General features: G+C 40.1%; 1 protein-coding gene across 3 annotated transcripts in view; it reads right to left on the bottom strand.

Annotated features, from left to right (window-relative positions):
* Positions 1 to 20,025, bottom strand: part of SCRN1 (secernin 1) — a 70,740-nt gene that overhangs the window by 40,609 nt on the left and 10,106 nt on the right. The window contains exons 1-2 of one of the 3 annotated variants that reach the window (XM_017861354.1): positions 7,579 to 7,981; positions 7,043 to 7,202 (exon numbers count right to left, since the gene is read on the bottom strand). In XM_017861354.1, the coding sequence (XP_017716843.1) occupies positions 7,043 to 7,201 (159 nt within the window). In that variant the 5' untranslated portion in view covers position 7,202; positions 7,579 to 7,981. Of the gene's footprint in view, positions 1 to 7,020; positions 7,203 to 7,578; positions 7,982 to 20,025 lie in introns of those variants that run through there. The other 2 variants (XM_017861355.1, XM_017861353.1) reach the window with 2 other exon arrangements.

Genomic DNA, 20,025 nt, shown 5'->3' with positions numbered 1-20,025 from the left:
CCCTAGAAACCTCATACTTGAGAGTGTTGAGGTCCCAGGAAATCATTTTCTGAAAATATAACCATCTATTATGTAATTGGTTTCATATAATTATTAAACAATATAATTATTAAATAATATAATTATGTATATGTAATTAAATTATATAATTATTAAATGATTTATGTAATTAAATTATTACATACTAAATTATAAAATAGAGGGTTATATTCTTAGAAAATTATTTCCTGGGACCTCAACACTCAAGTATGAGGTTTCTAGGGAAACCTCAGGATATGTGTTTAAAATGTCATGAACTGGGCTGGGCGTGAAGGCTCACACCTGTAATCCCAATGCTTTGGGAGGCCGAAGTGGATGGATCACTTGAGCTCAGGAGTTTGAGACCAGCCTGGCCAACATGATGAAACCCTGTCTCTAGCAAAAATACAAAAAACAGCTGGCTATGGTGGTACATGCCTGTAATCTCAGCTACTTGGGAGGCTGAGGCAGGAGAATCGCTTGAACCCAGGAGGCAGAGGTTGCAGTGAACTGAGATTGTGCCACTGCACTCCAGCCTGGGTGACAGAGTGAGACTCTGTCTCAAACATAAAATAAAATATATAAAATAAAATAAAATAAAATAAAATAAAATGTCATGAAATGGCTGAAGAATAGATGGGTTTTTAAGAAAAGTTCTTACTCTTCATAGTTTAAAAGTCTGTATTTTAATAGTTGCTTGTATAAAAGTTACGTGATAGTAATTGTGGCTCCTAGACCTAAATATGGAAAGAACCCATCATTCTGTACTTGGGACAAGTATAGGAGATGGAGACAGATGTAACTGTAGGGAACTAAAGGGGTAAGAGTAAGTTTGAAAAGCAGATTCAGTAGTATGTGATGTGCCAAAGATAGTTTTGGAACTGAGACCCGGAGTCACAGCAATTCTCAACATGAGTTCATTCTTTAAAAAAACAAAAAAAAATCCTTCTTCCCAATGTTCTCCTTAAAGCTTTACAAAGTGCTTTCATGCATCAGCTCACACGTGTCTCACTAAAGCCTGTAATGCAGGCAGAGGGAAGTATTATGATCTCTATCTGGTAAATAAGGAAACTGAGTTTCGGGAGAGGCTCAAAGGCCCAAGACCCTATAAAGGGAGCAAAACACAAACCTAGGACCCCTCTCTCCCCGGCCAGAACTCATCCTCCTAGTTTCAGGTGGTTGTAAATTTCAACTGACATGCATAGAGGAGTGTCAGGTTAAAGGGAGGAGGGGATATTGGTGTTGAGGCCTGGAAGGATAAACAGAAGTCTACCAAGTAGATGAGAGGAAGGGAGAAGAAGGATCTTCTCAGCAAAGGACAGAAAGAGCAAAAGCACAGAAAAATGGCAAGTGTGTTATTTGCTCAAGAAATGGCAAGCAGTTCAGTGTAGCTGGGGCCTAGAGTACAAGCTGAGAGGGCTCAGCTAAGAATGAGAATAGAAAAGTAAGCAGGAAATCATACAACACTTATGGACGTCAATTCTTATAAAAGCTTTACCCTATGACCCAATGATGCTACATTTGGAAGTACATCCAATGGCTATCTCTATACATGCACAAAATGACTTAGGTACAAGGTTCTTCACAGCTGCACTTTCTGGACTAGCAACATACTGGAAAGAACCCAAGCATCCACCAACAGAGCACTAATTAAATAAACTACGGTATATCTTCACAACAGATTACTATGTACCTGTAAGAAAAAAATAAGGACAATCTCTAGATATGGAAAAATCTTTAGAAAATGTTATTAAGTGAAAATAGGAAAGTGCAGATCTTTTCTGTAAGTTCAAAGTTACATATTTAAAAATCATGTTTTTTTTTTTGTTTTTTTTTTTTTTGAGACGGAGTCTTGCTCTGCCACCCAGGCTGGAGTGCAGTGGCCGGATCTCAGCTCACTGCAAGCTCCGCCTCCCGGGTTTACGCCATTCTCCTGCCTCAGCCTCCCGAGTAGCTGGGACTACAGGCGCCCGCCTCGTCGCCCGGCTAGTTTTTTGTATTTTGAAGTAGAGACAGGGTTTCACCGTATTAGCCAGGATGGTCTCGATCTCCTGACCTCGTGATCCGCCCGTCTTGGCCTCCCAAAGTGCTGGGATTACAGGCTTGAGCCACCGCGCCTGGCCTAAAAATCATGTTTAATAGTAGTGTACGTAAGGTGCTGCATTCACACAAAAAAATAGAATATAAGGCCAGATATTCAGTTTTGTGTGTGTTTGCATAAAATACTGGAAGGATATGCATGAAATTAATAAAAAGAGTTATACAGGATGGAGACAAGGGAGGAAGACTTCTTACTGTGAACCTTTTAAATATCATTCAATCTTTGAACCACATAAATATATGATTACCTATTCAAAATGAAAAACTGCATTTTAAAATGTCTTTAGCTAAATGAGTTAAAAACTTATGTCTACACAAAAGACTGCACACAAATATTTATAACAGCTATGTTCATAATTGCCAAACTTTAGAATGAACTAAGATGTCCTTCAATGGGTGAATGGAAAAATAACCTGGTATATCCAGACAATGGAATACTGTTCAGTGATAAAAAGAAATGCGTCATCAAGCTTGGAAAAGACAGGAAGAAACCTTAAATGCACATTACTAAGTTAAAAAAGCCAATCTGAAAAGGCTACACACTGAATGATTCCAACTATGTGACATTTTAGGAAAGGCAAAAGCATGGACACAGTAAGATCAGTGATTTCTGGGGGCTAGGGTAGGTGGGTGAATTGGTGGAGCACAGAACCTCTAGGGTAGCAAAAGTATTCTCTATGAGTCTACAATGGTTTGTCATTATACATATAGGTACACCCACAGGATATACAACACAAAGAGTATAAACTATGAACTTTAGTTAATAATACTGTATCAGGCCGGGCTCAATGGCTCACACCCATAATCCCAGCACTTTGGGAGGCCAAGGCGGGTGGATCACTTGAGGTCAGGAGTTCAAGACAGCCTGGTCAACATGGTGAAATCCCGTTTCTACTAAAAATACAAAAATTAGCCGGGCATGATGGTGGGCACCTGTAATCCCAGCTATTTGGAAGGCTGAAGCAAGAGCATTGCTTGAACCCGGGAGCTGGAGGTTGCAGTGAGCCGAGATCATGCCACTGCACTCTAGCCTGGGTGACAAAGCTAGAGTCTGTCTCAAAAAACAAAATATATATATACTGTGTCAATACTGGCCCATCAATTGTAGCAAATGTACCACACTGATGCCAGACGTTACTAGCAGGGGAAACTGGGGGCAGGGTAAGGGGCTGTTTAGGAACTCTGTGCCTTCCGTTCATTTTTCTGTAAACATAAAACTGCTCTAAAAATAGTCTATTAATTTAAAATAGAAAAGAAAGAAAGAGAATAAAAGAAAGGAAAAGTGAGCAGGCTGCCAGTTGGGAAGAGTTCTGAATGGCACACAAATCAGCTTGGACTCTCATCCTTTAAACAATACGAAACACTTTTCAGCAAGGGAGTGATAGAGCTATGTTCTGGGAAGAAAATTTTGGTAACCCTGTAGGGAGAAGAAACAGGAGAAAGAGACCCAGGGACGAATAAGATTGTAGCAGAAGAGAGATGGACTCAGTCTGAACGAGTCAGGGGCAGCGGGGAGGAGATGGACACACAAGAGAGGGGGCAGCGGGACTCAGTGACAGCTGTCCCTGTGCACTGGGGATGGGGGCAGGGGGAAGTGAGGGTCAATGTTTCCTGTGGGCTTCTAGCATAAACGTGGCCGACAATGGTGCTGTTAGAGCAACAGGGATATATGAGCTGGGGGAAATGAATTTGCTTTCTTACCTGTGAGGTTATTTCACCTGCAGAATATGCAAGTGGGAATGCAAAGAGGAAGCTCAAAACACAGGTATGGAACTCAGAAGAGAGGTCAGAGCTGCCTTAGAGGCTAATTATGGTATATATCACACTGTACTTATGGAAGGGGATAGGATTTAACCTAAATATATCTGAGTAATCATAAACCATTGTTAACTAGCAAAAGAAATCTAGCCTCGCCCTTAAAATAATTGTAACCATGAGAGTAAAGTAAGAGTTAAGTAGCCTATCCTCCAAAAAAGAAAACAAAATGTTTTGAAATATTCATTTCAGACATGTTTATAAATTGTCTTGTGTGATTTTTGAAGTTACTATGGCTACTTAACAAATTACCCCAAAATTTAGTGGTATAAAACACCTTTTTTAATGCTCATGGATTTGAACAGCAAATAGCAGGGATAATGTGTCTCCACTCCAGTGTCTGGGGCCTGGGATCATCTGAGAGACCGAGGAACAAGAGAGAGAGTAGCAAGAGAGAGAGAGAGAGGAAAGAGAGAGAGAGAGAGAGGCTGTATCCTTTTATGGCCCAGCCCTGGAAGTCACATAGCATCACTTCCACCATGCTCCACTGGTCAGAGCAATCACAAGCCCTCAAAGATTCACAGTGAGAGTGAAGGGCGTAGACTCACCTTTCCCTCTTCATGGGAGGAGTGCCCTTCGCACCGGAAGAAGGGCACGTGGGATGGGATTTGGTGCAGCCACCTTTGGGAACTTAAATCTGCCCATGTGAAAATCAAAGATTATTTTAGTTTGTATGTCTCTCGGGAAAAAAAGGGTAGAAATGTTCAGGAAGGACAGACAGGGAAGGTCAGTAACAACTCAAACCAGCAAACTTTATCCACACTGAGTCCACTCTATTCCAGGAAAAGAGAGAAACATTTGGACCCAAATAACGTGGACATTCACTCACTGATGAATAACCACCCCTTTAAAACCTAACATGCTCACCAGGGAACCTAGCACTCTTCTTCACCTGTAGGAAAGGAAAGTCTCACTAAAGTTTCAGGGGTTTTTATTAAGTTAGTGGCTCAGTAAGAGAGGAAAGTGGGTCTGGTGAAAGCCCAGTAGGAGACAGTCTGCCACCAGACCATCCAGACAGCCCATGTGAAGTCCTGCCCACTTGCCTGCTCATTTCAGTGCCTTTGTTAAATTCATGTAAAATAAGCAGCCCCTCATAGAGTTCTGTTCCTCTTTGGTGCCGATTACTGCTTTTAAAGAACTGAAACAGAGCCAGTGATTTAAGATTTAGATAAGAAAATAAAATACACATTGGACGTAATGGAAGAGTTTAAGAAAAAAAAAAGGAAAATACAAATTGATGAATGCCTATTTGAAACCAAGCACAAACATCAGAAAAATCAGTTTATTTTGTGAAGCACAGAGCACCAAAGAATAGAGGTTATGCAGTGAAAAGAGCTTCTTCATTTACTAGCCCTAATTTATTTTCTGCAGATTTTCATTTCAAATTACCATCTAAACACACACACACAGAGAAACACACACAGGTAAATATACTTATAAATAAAACATAACCAAGAAGGTTATGCCCTGAATGCAAAGATGGTTCAATTTATCACATAAATATAAAGAAAAAAATAAGTGATTATCTCCATAAGTACTGAAAAGATATCTAACAAAATTTAATATCTATTCCTGAGTTGTTATTTTTAGAAATACTCAAAATAGAAATTCATGTATACTTTTTTTTTTTTTTTTTAAAGAGATGGGGTCTTACCATGTTGTCCAGGCTACTCTCAACTTCCTGGGCTCAAGTGATCCTCCCACTTCAGCCTCCAGGGTATCTGGGACTACAGGCATGTGTCACTGTACCCGGCTTATGTATACTTTTTAACATAACCCAGGTACAATGGCACATAAAACTACATAAATCTCAATCCCAAAATCACCAGCTTACTTAATAGGGAAGCACTAGAGACAGCCCCACTCAGGTCAGGTGCAGAGCCAAGGACAACCACTATTTCAACTACTACTTAACATAAAACCTGAGATATAAGCCAAAGCAATAAAACAAGAAAACAATTAAAGACAGAAGAACAACTAAACAGTCTCTATGTGCGGGTGATATAACAATATACCTGGAAACCCCAAGAGAATCAATGATAAAAGTTGACACAACCAATAAAAGAATTTAGTAAAATGGCAGAAAGTACAATTAACATAAAATAGCCATTGTGAAAGTTTGACAACACATTCTGGGAATATGAAGAAACAAGCATTGTCATACAGTGCTGATGCAAACGCAAAATGGTACACCACCTATGGAAGGAAATTTGATAATATTTAATAAAACTACATTTTTATTTACCTGTGACCCAGCAATTTCATTTATAGGCATCTATCCCAAAGAAATACTGACAAAATAGTATTTTAAAAGACTCAAAATAAGAATGGATAATGTTTTATCATGATAAAAATATATAAACTGAGGCCAGACACTAGGACAGATGCATAAGGCTGTTATCCACTTCAGTGTTGTTTGTAATAGCAATAGACTGAAAACAACCCAAATGTCCAGCAGCAATATGGGGCTGGTTAACTATGATAACATCCATAGAATGAAACACCACGCAGTTCTAAATGAGGAATTATGAGCTGCATGTACTGTAGGGAGTGATCTCCAGAATATGTTTTAAGTTGAAAAATACAAAGTAGAGATTCAACCTTAGAAAGCTGATTGAAGAAAATAAAATAGTAAAATAAAAATGAAACAAAATGCAAAGTAGAGAAAAGTATACATGGCATGCTGCTGTTAATCAAAGAAAGGAGGAAAGGGACCAGGATGAACACACACCTGTGTATGTGATTTATTACATATATATGTGTAATTTTGCAAATGGAAGGATAAACCAAGATCTTCCAAAACTTGATTACCTATAGGGGAAAAGATCATGGAGTAAAGGGGACAAGGATAGAAGTCAGACTTCTGTGAATAAATCTTGTTTTTTAGATTTCACTTCAGAACTATGTACATATTTTACTTAATTACAAAACAACGGCCATAGCAATGAGCATAGAGCTCTCCCATGACCTTGTTTTCAAGGCTATGAGCAAACCTGCATGGAAACAGGAATCAGCAGAACTGACATGACAGCTCTGACTTGTGAGCAAGCTTCCAAGAAAAGAGAAAAGAGAGTAAGTGTTACTCACGAGACTGCAATGCACGACGTACCTCAACCTTGCTCTCCTGTTCGTGATCAGCAGCCGAGAAATACACAACCTCTTGCACTTCATCTCTGGGTCGGGCTGAATTTTTCCCAAATACCACCAGACCATCCTTAGCACGTGGAGGGAAGGCCACAAAACAGTAACTTGGAGGAGCTGCAGCCATCCTGAAAAGAGAATGCCAGCGAGAGTGGAAGTAGGCCTCACATGGAACATTGCAACGGTGAGTTCTTCAAACATATTTCACCAGCTAAAAGGGTTTTACTATTCAACTGTGCACAGCTAGCTCATTAAAAGATCCCAGCTGGCAAATGAAGGTGGGGCGCCTGCAGTGGAATGACAGAGCCACCAAGACCAGATATTGTTTAATACTCTGTGGGATTAAATGAGCTCAGATTTGCAACAAACCACGGCGGCAGCCAAAAGTGCAGTGACGTGGGAGAAAGGAAAGGAGGTTATTGTTTTAGGCAGAAGACACAGACACACACCACACATACACACACTGCAATCTGTTCACAGTAATAAAATAATAAATAAACATACCTTAATACTAACTACACAAGTGTCTCAGATCCAGAGATGCATAGCCACCACATAACAGATTTGGGGTGTGATGAGGAAATGGGTCTAGAGATCAATTGAAAGATACCCTGCTTTGTTGTTTTCAGTAGTTTTATTCCACCTCGACGACGTAACACTCCAACACCTTTTGGTTTTCTGTCCACCTCCCCAGCTGCTCCTGGACTGGCTTGTTCTACCTGGCCAGTGCACATTCTCACTGCTTCATCCTTCTTTCCTCATTTAATGCTCTTTTCTATCTGGGAAAATGCATCCATGCTCAGCGATTCCCTTGTCAGTTACACGCTGATGACTTATACATTTAATTGCAGCTGGGTTCTCATCTTAAGCCTCTGACCTACAGACCCAACTGCCTGCCTGATATCTGAAGCTGATTTCATCTTCTTCCCTTTTCAAGGTTCTTTATCTTGGTAGCCAAGGTAACCATCCTTGCCATTTGCTTCTCCATTATCTAATATGTCACCAAGTACTGTACATTCTGTCTCCTAAATCTCTATGGAAACCTCCCACTCCTCTCCACCTCCACTGCCACCACCCTGCACCAAGCCACTATCATCTCCAGCCTGGACCACTATGGTAACCTCCTGAGGGGTTGCTTCAAAACCTCTATTACTCCCCACTCCAAAACATTCTCCACACTGCAGCCAAAGTGATCCTTTTAGAAGGAAGATTTGATCACGTCATTCCTGCTTAAAATACTTCAGCAGTTTCCCAAGGCTTTTGGAATAAAGACCAAAATATGATGAAGTTTGTTCCCCCTTCCAAGCCCCATCTTCTACCACTCACCCCTCCACTCTCGCAATGCCGGCACACAGGCCTTTTTCTAGTTCTTCCAGTGCCCGCCAGACCTCTGCACATGTTCCACCCTTTGTCCTAACCATTCCCTTCCCTGCTTCCTGTGCCAAAACTATCTGCCTGGTTAACTCCTGCTCTTTCTCATACCAGCTCAAATATCACTCTAGTACTCTAATTTGTGTTGCTGTACTATACACTCTCACAGGATCCTGTCCTTTTCCTTCAAAGTAATTATCATCATCTGAAATGCTTGTTTATTTTATTACCAACAATCAACATTTAGTCTCTCCCAGCAAAATTAAGCAATATGAAAGCAAGGACCTTTCTCTTTTGCACACCGCTGTAACCGCAGCTTTACACTATGTCTTATGCAGAGCAGATTTTAAATAAGTGATAAACAAGTGTTCTTTTCCTGTTTATTAATAGTCCACCATAATGAAGCTGACTCTCTAACATCTCTCTTTTCTCCCACCATGCCTCTGCACCTGGTTTGAATGCCCTTCCCTTAGTCTTTGTACATATCCTTCAGGATCTGATTCAAAACCCCTTTCTCTCATAAAGACTTCTATAAAGGACTCTCATTTATTCAGCATCCACAAGCACTAATACATCCATTTTGTTCTAAAATAATGTACATTTGTTGCTTGTATATTTCTTTACCTGTTTCAAAGAAAGCTCCCTGAAGGCAGGACTCATGCCATCCAACCATAGTAGCACTTTCCCCAACCCCTGGCATTACAGGTACTCAAGAAACATTATCTAGTGTACCAGCTATTGTATTTGTATCATCAATTATCCAACTTCCATGTGTTTTATTTTACAAGTCTGAAATATAAGTGAGAAGTAAAGCAATGTTTTCAGAGAAGCACTAGAATGGGATTCAAAACTCAGCTCCACCACCCACTAGCTGTGTGACCTGCTTAAGTTACTTCACCTCTCTGAGCCTAGGTTTCCCTTTTGCAAATGTTTTGCCCTAGCCCACAGGTTTATCATGAGTATCAAACAAAATGATGCTTGAGAAGATATTATGCAAACTGTGGAGGCTGCATAAGTATAGGATACTTTATTTGCTGGCTGGGTGTGGTGGCTCATGTCGGTAATCCCAGCACTTTGGGAGGCCAAGGCAGGCAGATCACTTGAGCCTAGAAGTTTGAGACCAGCCTGGGCAACATGGAGAGACCCTGTGTCTACAAAAAATACAAAAATTAGCCGGGTGTGGTGACGTGCACCTGTAGTCCCAGCTACTTGGGAGGCTGAGGTGGGAGAATCATTTGAGCCTGGAGAGGTTGAGGCTGAGGCTGCAGTGAGTGGAGATCACACCCCTGCACTCCAGCCTGGGCACAGAGTGAGACCCTGTCTCAAAAAAAAAAACAAAAAAAAAACAAAGCAACTTTATTTTGGGTTTGACGGTTAAAACATAGCTGTATCTAAAATTTTCTGTTAAGCAAACCAATCAAAATCTACTTGCCTCATTCCTAATTAGAGCAATTATCAAATTGCAGAGTCATCAATATTCTATGTTTAGAAACCTCTTTGTACGGGACTGTATTGCTATTTCTATATCCAGTCTACTTCAGGTTAATGTCTATATGCACACTCAAGAGCTCTTCCCTGCATTGTTTATGGTAGGCCCCTCCCCAGAGTGCAGAGAAATGGGGGACCCCCCACAATTCTGAAAATAATTCCCTCCTAGCTCAGTAAAATATCACCCCTTCCCTCTGGGAAAGAAAAGCCAGAAAGATAAAGAGGCTCCAGTTCTTTCTCCCCTTAACCTTTCCCATTTTCACAAAAACGGCTTTATCTTCAGACTGGAGGAGTAGAGAGAGATAAACAAAGAATGTGCATGCACAAGAAAGACCTAGAATAATTATGAAATCAAATGCCTTTATAGAGTGCTACTAGAATCTGGGCATCGGGGGAATTGCTGGTGGAGACAAATAGAGTGAAGCAGACCCAGAGGAAGATAAGATGGGGAAAGGATGCATTTCTCTTGTGTGATGCCTCGAGTATCTTATATGCTCCCTCTCTCCCCATCATTGGGCCATTTCAAAAGAGCTGGTGTCTTGCCTAGGAGCAGAACCTTACTTTATTTGATCCTTAAAAATGGTAGAAATCCACCAAAATGCATTTATGAGATTTATCTATAGAATATAAATAAAACCCACGGGGTTTGGGGCAAGCACCTATTATTCAGCCAAGGCACCTGCTTAGTCAGCAAGTCATCTGGGTCGTATGATCATGAGGAGGATACAGGCAACAGAAGCCTAGGGGTATGTGGGCCAAGGGAGGCCAGCTTTTCCACTGAATTTTGTGAATGACTGGGAATGCCAGCAGGGAGCAGAGTTTCAACGTCTGTTTTAAAAATTAAAAAGCTAGATGAACTAGCAAATTGTACATCACATCTAGGAGCAAACTAGCCCAGGCTAACTGTCCATTAATTTTTCCTGAATCACCATGTGTGCACTGACTAGCTTCAGAGATGACTTTTCTGAAAAGAAAATTTTCTGTAGAAAATTCCAAAAGAATTTTCAATATGGTGACCACTAGCCTCAGGCAGCTAGGAAGTGTAGTTAGAACGATGAAGGAGCAGAGTTTTCCATTTTATTCAAAACTTTAATTAATTTTCATTTAAATAGCCACATGTAGCTGGTGGAAACTCCATTGGACGGAACAGTGATACAGTGTCCCAAATAAACCCAGAAATGAAGATTTTCATATTAAGCCTTCCAGTGATCTCAGAAGTACTTATTTGTGAAGTCCTCTTATTCTAAGGATAAAATGTGCTTTCATCCACATAAACTGAATTAGCAAAGAGGAGGTGGGACACTTCTGGAAGACTGAAGAAAACAAACATTAGGAAGCAGCTACGGAACTCACCAGGCTGACTTAGATTATGTAAGTTAAAGGTGATCAGAGTTCTAGATGCCAATTACACTTCTCTTGGTGCGAATCTGATATCCTGACTCTGAAAACACCATGGGAGTGGCCCTCATTACTATCTGGGAATCCTTTGTGTACTTGTCTGGCCAATTCCTCTATTTCCTAAATGAATTTTTGACACCTTCACTTTTCTTCAAATCTCCACCCACCTCCTCTAAGCAGAGGTCTCACTTTCTATTCCACAAAAGACAGGTGAATGGAGGGAGAATGCTTCGGAGAGAGGATATGCAGGCCTGAAGGCCCTGCAACTAGGGAAAAGGTACGGAGCCAAGAAATTAAAAAGCTGATGCAACTGAGTCCAGAGAAAGGAGGGAAGAGGCCTGGAGAGGCGGGTAGATGGGCAGGTCCACATTGAGCCTTGAAGGTCACATCAAGGACTTTGATGTCTATTTCACAATACACAGTAAATCACTGAAGGCTTTTAAGCCAGGTTTTAGATTGACAATTGCATACAGACAATGTCAAAGAAGTTGCCTGTGATAGGAAGGAAACCACAAAGCGGATGGAAATGATGAAAATAGAGTAAGTAATTTCATTTCTATGTACTTACCCTAAGGAAGCGATCAGGAATATGGGCAAGGGGTATGCATAAGTGTTCACATAGTGGTATTCATACAGGTGAAAAACTGAAACTTACTTGTCCAGCATCAGAGAACTGGCTGAAAATGTCTGCTACATCTATCGGGTAGAACACTATAAGCCCTAAATATATGTTTGTGAAGAGTTTTTAATTGCATGAAGAAATGATTTGAGGGGGCAAGATAAATTATCTTAATTATTTAAAATATACGTAGAAAAAGACTATGCCCAAATACTTGCCCAGGAAATGTACTCAAAATATTAACAGTGGGAGCCCAGCAGTGAAATATTCTTTGCTTTTCATCTTTTCCTCTAATTTCCAACTTATATCCTATAAGTATTTTATTGATATAATCCCAGAAATGATTTTTAAAGTAAACCCAGGAGAGAATAGCAATTTAGGAATTTTATTTTAAAGAAAAATTTTAGTTCTGCTTCTATATCCTAATACATCTGAAATTTCAAAAGGGGCAAATTCTTATATGAGTTATAGCTAGGATGAATTTTTTTATTTGGCCTTGTTCTCTGATACTTTCTTTTACCTTTTTTACACCCTGCCCAACTCAGAGTTGCTCAGAGAGCACACAAAGTTTCATTACTATGTTTCACACATATAGTGAGTTGGCCTCCTACCGTTGTCCATGTGGGAAAATAAAAACTGGCCAGTCTGGAAGCCAGAACTCTCATGAACCTGAGATGAAACCTTTCTGAAAGTGGTTCAAAGGAATTCAATTCTCTTCCTATTATTTGTCAAAATATTGGGTAACATACCAGATATTCACACTAAAAAGAAAAAAAAAATCTGACGTTACGTCATTTATATATTACATAAAACATGCATTTTAAATATTTGTTTACATGATTCTTTTTTTTTTTTTTGAGACAGAGTCTTGCTCTGTCACCCAGGCTGGAGTGCAGTGGTGTGATCTTGGCTCACTGCAACCTCCACCTCCTGGGTTCAAGCAATTCTCCTGCCTCAGCCTCCTGAGTAGCTGGGATTACAGGTGCACACCACCATGCCCAGGATATTTTTTGTATTTTTAGTAGAGACGGGGTTTCACCATGCTGGCCAGGCTGCTTTCAAACTCCTGACATCATGATCCGTCTGCCTTGCCCTCCCAAAGTACCGGGATTACAGGCGTGAGCCACCGTGCCCAGCCTACATGATTCTTAAAAACTGTTAAATTATTCATGCATGACACAAGAAGCCGACTTTAAGATTTTTCTCCTTTTCCTTTATAACCTCATACAATATTATGAAATGTATATTCTCCTTCACAAAGAAAAAAAAAAGAGTCTAAAATTCAATTAACTCCCAATCACATACACGAATACAAAAACTTAGAACATGAGAAAACTTATTTATATTCAGCTTTGAAAAGTAGAATATAAGCATTTGATATGGGATTTTCCATCATAACTACATTCTACTTAAACCGGTGTTAAAATCAGTGAACAGTTTGTCCAGAAATAAAGCCATAATTGATGGCTTCTTAAAAAACGTACTTGTTTTGAGGCATAATTCTGAAGCTGCTTTCTGAGCCGTGGGGACCCAGAAATGGGAGTGGGGTTGCAGTGTTACGCTATAGGCCTGAAACTGGATGCGGGTGTGTCCAAAGCAGTGTTTTCCTAACTGTATGTTGTGGCCTTTTTGTGGTTTACGGAATCAATTTAGTGGATGGGAACAAGTTTTTTTAGAAAAGCATTTTTAGAAAGAATTTATGCATCTCACACAGTAAGGGTAAGTACTGATGCAAGAAACTCTAATTTCAAGTTTGGGTACATACACATGCACATATAAGTGTCTACAGGTATTAAGTTGAGATGTAACATTTCTTACTCTGAGTCTTAAGGAAAAAACTTAAAAGCAACAGGCTAAAAGGGCAGGTCTGCTGAATAAGGCTTCTTTGTGGCAAATACCCATTAGGATTCTTGCCAGGTTAGCAATACACTGACAGTTCTAATTAACGAAACACTCCAATTTAACTCCCATAGATGGGTAGGCTGACAGGCATTTCCTAAGAGGCCCTTGTTAAGAGTATTTTAAAGTGCATTTGTCTGTAGTTTGTACTATACATTTATGTTCTGTGTGTTTTCCAACTGATTAATGTTGCATGCTATGGGAGGAGAGGAGATATTAAAGACTGAAGTTTAGGATAAGGATGGAAGTTGTAAATGTAAAGGTATCATGTAGCTGGTATTATTTTTGTGGTAGAGAAAAGAAGTCAGATTATTTACGTTGGCAGAGCATGAAAAAATATCTGCTACTTTTTCTCCTAGGCCCTCCTCCAATCGGTTCTCAGTGTGAGCCACTAGCTTTCCTTCAGACCAACGCTGTCCAGGAGAATTTTCTGAGGTGATGGAAATAGTCTCTATCTGCACCATCCAATACAGTAGTCACCAGCCAGATGGGCTATCTGGTACTTGAAATGTGGCTAGTGCAATGAAGGAACCAAATTTTTAATTAATTTCAAATTAAACAGCCAATATTAGGCTAAGTGAGATAAGCCAGTCATGAAAAAACTTACATAAGGCACCTAGAATAGTAAAACTCATAGAAATAGAAAGTAGAATGGTGGTTGCCAAGGGCTGGGCAGAAGGGAATGCGTTGTTTACAATCTGGGTACAGATTTCAGTTTTGCAAGATGAAAAAGCTCTGGAGATCAGTTGTGCAACAATATGGATGTCTTTAACACTTCTGAACTGTACAGTTAAAAAATGATTAAGATGGTAAATTTTATGCTATGTGCATTTCACCACAATTAGAAATAAAAATTAGAAAATTAAAGAGCCACATGTGGCCAGAGGCTACCGTATTAGACCATCCAGCTTTAGCTACTGTGCCATTGGCTATGGTAAAGCATCCCTAAGCTTACTTTCTAAGCACCATTGTCCTCCTTAACAAACTTCTTTCAGGATTCATGACTTCCTCTTGGGAACAAGACAGTAGTGCTTCCCTGGAGCTTACTGCAAAGGAGCTGCGTGTACCAACATTCATCCTCTGACTGGTGGCAGGAGGCCCAAGTTCAGGCTTGAGGGACTGGAGTACTGTACTCCCGTAACTAGGAGACCGCATACAGAATGTCTAGCTGAGGAGGGAGGAAGCTGTGTGGGAGAAAAGGTCTTTGTCCTCAAGTTCAGTGAGTAGTTATTGAAGGCGTGAATGCTCTGAGCCAAGGCAAGGGTTCTTTTGCATGACTGCCAGCCCGCCTTGCCTCTTTATCTCAATGATGCACACAGTATCCCTCATCAGTTACCTTACCCATTAAAAAGGAAGCCTTGAGCTGCCTAAGAAAACAACTGTCTTTATAAGCTATTGGTTTATTACACGTCTTGTAAGTACCGATGACAAACTGCCTTTAGTTACGTAAAGAATGAAACTCAAATATCCAGCTAGGCTTCCCTATTCTCCACACTACCACCTTTACTGAGCAGACTGAATACATTTAAATTCAATGTCTGTGAATTACCACCTTCCAGAAAAGCAAAGGAGAAATTATTTTATTATACTCTTCATTAATAAATTCATTTTTAATGATTGTCACTCCTGCTGAACTGAAAAATAGGACAAATGATACTCATTTATAAATTGATTTTTTCTGTTGTAAACCTTCTATTGAAATAGGAATAAGTGAAGTGTTTGGGAAAGGAATTATCTAATTAAAAATTGGGATGTAAATGCCAGCTGATGAAAGTCATCTATATAAATTAGCTCAGACTCATCAAGCTCTGGCCAAAAGAAAGAAAGATTTTTACTAAGTGTTTCATTAAAAGCTCATGAGAGTAGAGCATAAAGCTTTGGGACTCCACAGTCAGGGAATTCCAGCTCCTAATATTCAATGCCTTGAATGAGGAGCCATGTAATGGAAGAATAACTGTATGGGCTATTAAGTGAGTAAGCAGGCTTTGAAGCCCACCTAGTTTCAAATCTCAGCCCTGTCACTTCTCCAAGCTTTTATAAAAAAGGGATAATGATAGGTAGTTCATTCTTCCCAGGGTTGCAGTGAGATTTAAATGAGATAATGCTTGTACCTACTTACAAAGTGCTCAGAATACCACCTGGGACACAGCAAGGACTCAATCACTGTGAGAACAAGAGAAGGATACATAATGAAAGCGGTCCCTTTGTCACACTCTATCTGTTCAGACTTCAGACACTTTCCTTGAAGTGTCTAAATGCTCCTTCACCTTTTGAAGATTTGCTTCATTGTCATTTCATGTCTTTTAAGAGCTGCTTAACAGTCTCTTTCTCCAATTTCAAGGGCAATATCTACTTCTGACAGTTAACTCTGGTCTTCAGTGCCGGTCTGCAGCTGACATACTTCCCAGCAACGTGGTGTTGAACAGGGGTGACAGACTGCAGATTTGGTCGGTTTGGCCCAGAGTGCTGCATTAGATTGTGTTTTTAGAAATCTGAATTAGCAGCTAATATTTTAAGATCTAGAGATTTCCTATAGACACTCAGATATTTGGCTTCTGCTAAAAACTCAAAGATCTGGCAACACTGGATCCATATTCCCGCATGATGGCAAGACTGGAGTTCGGTAGTGGCTCCTCTAACCAGGGCCTATGTTTCCTATTGTCCCCTCCACTCTGACACAGAGGCCAATGAAAGGGCCACCTCTCATCATCTTTGTGTAATTGTACTCACTGATACTGCCTGCCTAGTCCTGCGGCCCCATGTGTATAGGTACAAAAGGATGACACACTTTAGAAATACCAGGCCCTAGTACCCATCCTGACTCCTCTAACTCTGAACCAGAGTTTCCTCATATAGAAATGGAATTAACCCCCCATACACAACACGGCACTTGGATTTATATGAAGCATGCGGAAAGCACCTAGTAGTGTGGCTATATACAGCGGGCACTCAGTGTTCACTCTCCTCCCTGCTACTACTCACTCATGATGCATTTGCCAGGTTTGCACCAATCCTTACTATGCTCCTTCACCCTCTCACCAACAGTTTTCACCTGGCATAGAAGACACACTCATGTCCCAAAGTGTAACTAAAATGTACTTAACAGGGCAAATCTCTAGATCTAACCATCGACTTATAAGGAATACAAATGACACCATGGGAATATGATCAGCAATATCCAGACTACGGACAACTCTATAGGACAAAGCTGATTTCTTCAACAACAACAACAAACATACGCACAAGAAAAAAAGATTAAGAGATGGAGTTACCTAAGAGATGTATCAACAATTGCAATGAACATAACTTATTTGGATCCTGATTTAATAAACTATACAGACATTTTGTAACACAATGGGGTAATATGAACACTGATGCCACATTTGATGATAACTTAAAGAATGATTGTTAATGTCTTAGATATGATCCTGGTGGTGCTGTGGTTATGTCTATAAAAAGAGTCCATTTCTTTTAGAGATTTAGGCTCAGATATTTCCATGTGAAATGATGGAATAGAAGTAATGCAGAGTGGGGCGAGAGGGTGAGAGCTCAGATGAAACAAGATAGCTATGAAGTAAAAATTGTTAAAACTGGGTGATGAGTACATAGGGTTTGCTTTGCTGTTCTCTTTTGTAGATGCTTTGAATTTTCTATAATAAATAACTTGTGAAAAGCAAAGCACACAAGGTGTTTCAAGTTCTTTAAGGTTAGAAATAGCACTAGACTGATACAAGAAATGTTTCCTTGGAGTTTCTACATGTAACTTATTTGAGGGCTCAGGTACCTCCCCGAGGAAGGAATCCTGGGGTATGAAGAATGGGGAGGGATTTTAGTTTGGCATGGTACGTTCAGGCACTAGGGGAAGAGAAGAGTCCAGTTCCCTTTACCTTTGCTTCATTTCTTTTCCTCAAGTTTTAAAACATCAGTCTCTTCTCATACGACTTCTAGTCTCATGAGGGCAAGGACTCAAGTATATCCTTATTTCCCTGGCATTAACACAGAGACTGGCACATAATAAGATCTCAATAGATGTATGCTGAGCAGCTGAAGGGAAAGGGGATATGCATATTTCATCTTCAATGAGGGAAAAAAATCAGCAAAATCTCAATTCAACAAGGTCCTCCCACGCTGTGGTTCAATCCATGCTATTTGGCCAAGCATTACAGTGGTCTGGGGAGCTTGTGAAAATGGCAGATGTGGCTAGACACTCCCACCTCAGAGATTCTGATTCAGTAGGTCCAAGCTGAGATCACAGGAAGGATATTTTTTAACAAACGCCCAGGTGATTCTGATCCAGTCAGTTCAGACTGGTGTATCATATCCACTGAGTATTTCTAATTCACTAAAACTGGTAAGAACTGTCCTTTGAATACTTTTTTCTTAATGGCAGAAATTATCACAAAGTAGTTTGGTATTCTGTCCCCAAAACACTGCAATTTAGGTGATTAGAGGTAGGAAAATGAAAACAGCCTCTACTTAAAAATTGAAAAACCAAAATTCTAGGAAATTAATGACTACTCAACTTGACCATAACTTGATAAATTAATGGACTACTTAATGGTACACTCCCTTTCCCCCACCAACACACCAAAGAGAGCCATTTAGTTGACCGTAAGAATCAAAAAAACAAAACAAAACATATTTATAATATGCAATTGGCTACCTATATATATCATGGAAAGCTGAGAAATACATAAATACATACAGAAAAGCTGATGAAATGAAAAGAGGTCACACAAATGTATACATGGTATCACTGAAAGTGTGCACATTATCTAGATAAATTGCAAAAAGGTTTTAAATAAATGCAGGCCAGGTTTAGTGGCTCATGCCTGTAATCTCAGCACTTCGGGAAGCCAAGGCAGGAGGATTGCTTGAGCCTAGGAGTTCAAGACTAGCGTGGGCAATATAGGGAGATCCCATCTCTACAAAAGAAAAAGAAAAAAAAATTAATTAGCTGAGCATGGTGGCACACACCTGTAGTCCCAGCTACTCAGGAGGCTGAGGTGGGAGAATCACTTGAGCCTGGGAGGCAGAGGTTGCAGTGAGCTGAGATCACACCACTGCACTCCAGCATGGGGCGACACAGTGAGACCTTGTCTCAAAAATAAGTAAGATTTTTTAAACAAAAAGTGCAATTAAAATTTTAATAATAATAATAATATCTCTGGATTACAGAATTCTGGGCAATTTCTTTTTTTTCTTTCTTTTGAGACAGAGTCTTGCTCTGTCGCCCAGGCTGGAGTGCAGTGGTGCGATCTTGGCTCACTGCAAGCTCCGTCTCCCAGGTTCACGCCATTCTCCTGTCTAAGCCTCCTGAGTAGCTGGGACCACAGGCACCCATCGCCACACCCGGCTAATTTTTTTTTGTATTTTTACTAGAGATGGGGTTTCACCGTGTTAGCCAGGTTGGTCTCGATCTCCTGACCTCATGATCCACCTGCCTCGGCCTCCTAAATTACTGGGATTACAGGCGTGAGCCACTGTGCCTCCCCGGCAATTTCTTAATCTCTATGTATTCAGACATTTTGAAATTTTCCACATGAAAATGTAGAATTTGTAATGAAAATATTTTTTAAAAAAAGAAAATAAAGAGTTACATGAAAATAATCTGTTACCCAATTAATTGCAGCTAAAAAGTATGGCCTTGCAATAGGGCAGAGACTCTGGGAGAACCTCATAGCTCAGCCATGGCAAACAAACTAATTGTACCTTTTGGCCACATCTGATTTTGCCTCATTTGCAAGATACAGTCATAATGAGAAATATGAATTAAAGCAAAATGTCTAATTTATTGTCGCGATTCATATGGCAGATTAGTAACTAGGCAAATATAGAGTTCAATGGAATGTTGTGCTTCAAAATCTACATTTATTCATAGGTAACTAATTATTTTACAAAACTATTCAAGTCACTTCAGAATTTACCTATAATGCAAAATATTTTTATATGCTGTTTCCCATTTTTTTTTTGTTTTTTTTTTTGAGACGGAGTCTTGCTCTGTCCCCCAGGCTGGAGTGCAGTGGCGCGATCTCAGCTCACTGCAAGCGCCACCTCCTGGGTTCACGCCATTCTCCTGCCTCAGCCTCCCGAGTTCCCCTACAGGCACCCGCCACCACACTAGGCTAATTTTTTTTTGTATTTTTAGTAGAGATGGGGTTTCACCATGTTAGCCA

The sequence above is a fragment of the Rhinopithecus bieti genome, unplaced genomic scaffold (assembly GCF_001698545.2).
Source record: "Rhinopithecus bieti isolate Rb0 unplaced genomic scaffold, ASM169854v2 scaffold_61709, whole genome shotgun sequence".
In the NCBI taxonomy this organism is placed as follows: domain Eukaryota; kingdom Metazoa; phylum Chordata; class Mammalia; order Primates; family Cercopithecidae; genus Rhinopithecus; species Rhinopithecus bieti.
This window is presented reverse-complemented; position numbering and strand designations above follow the sequence as displayed.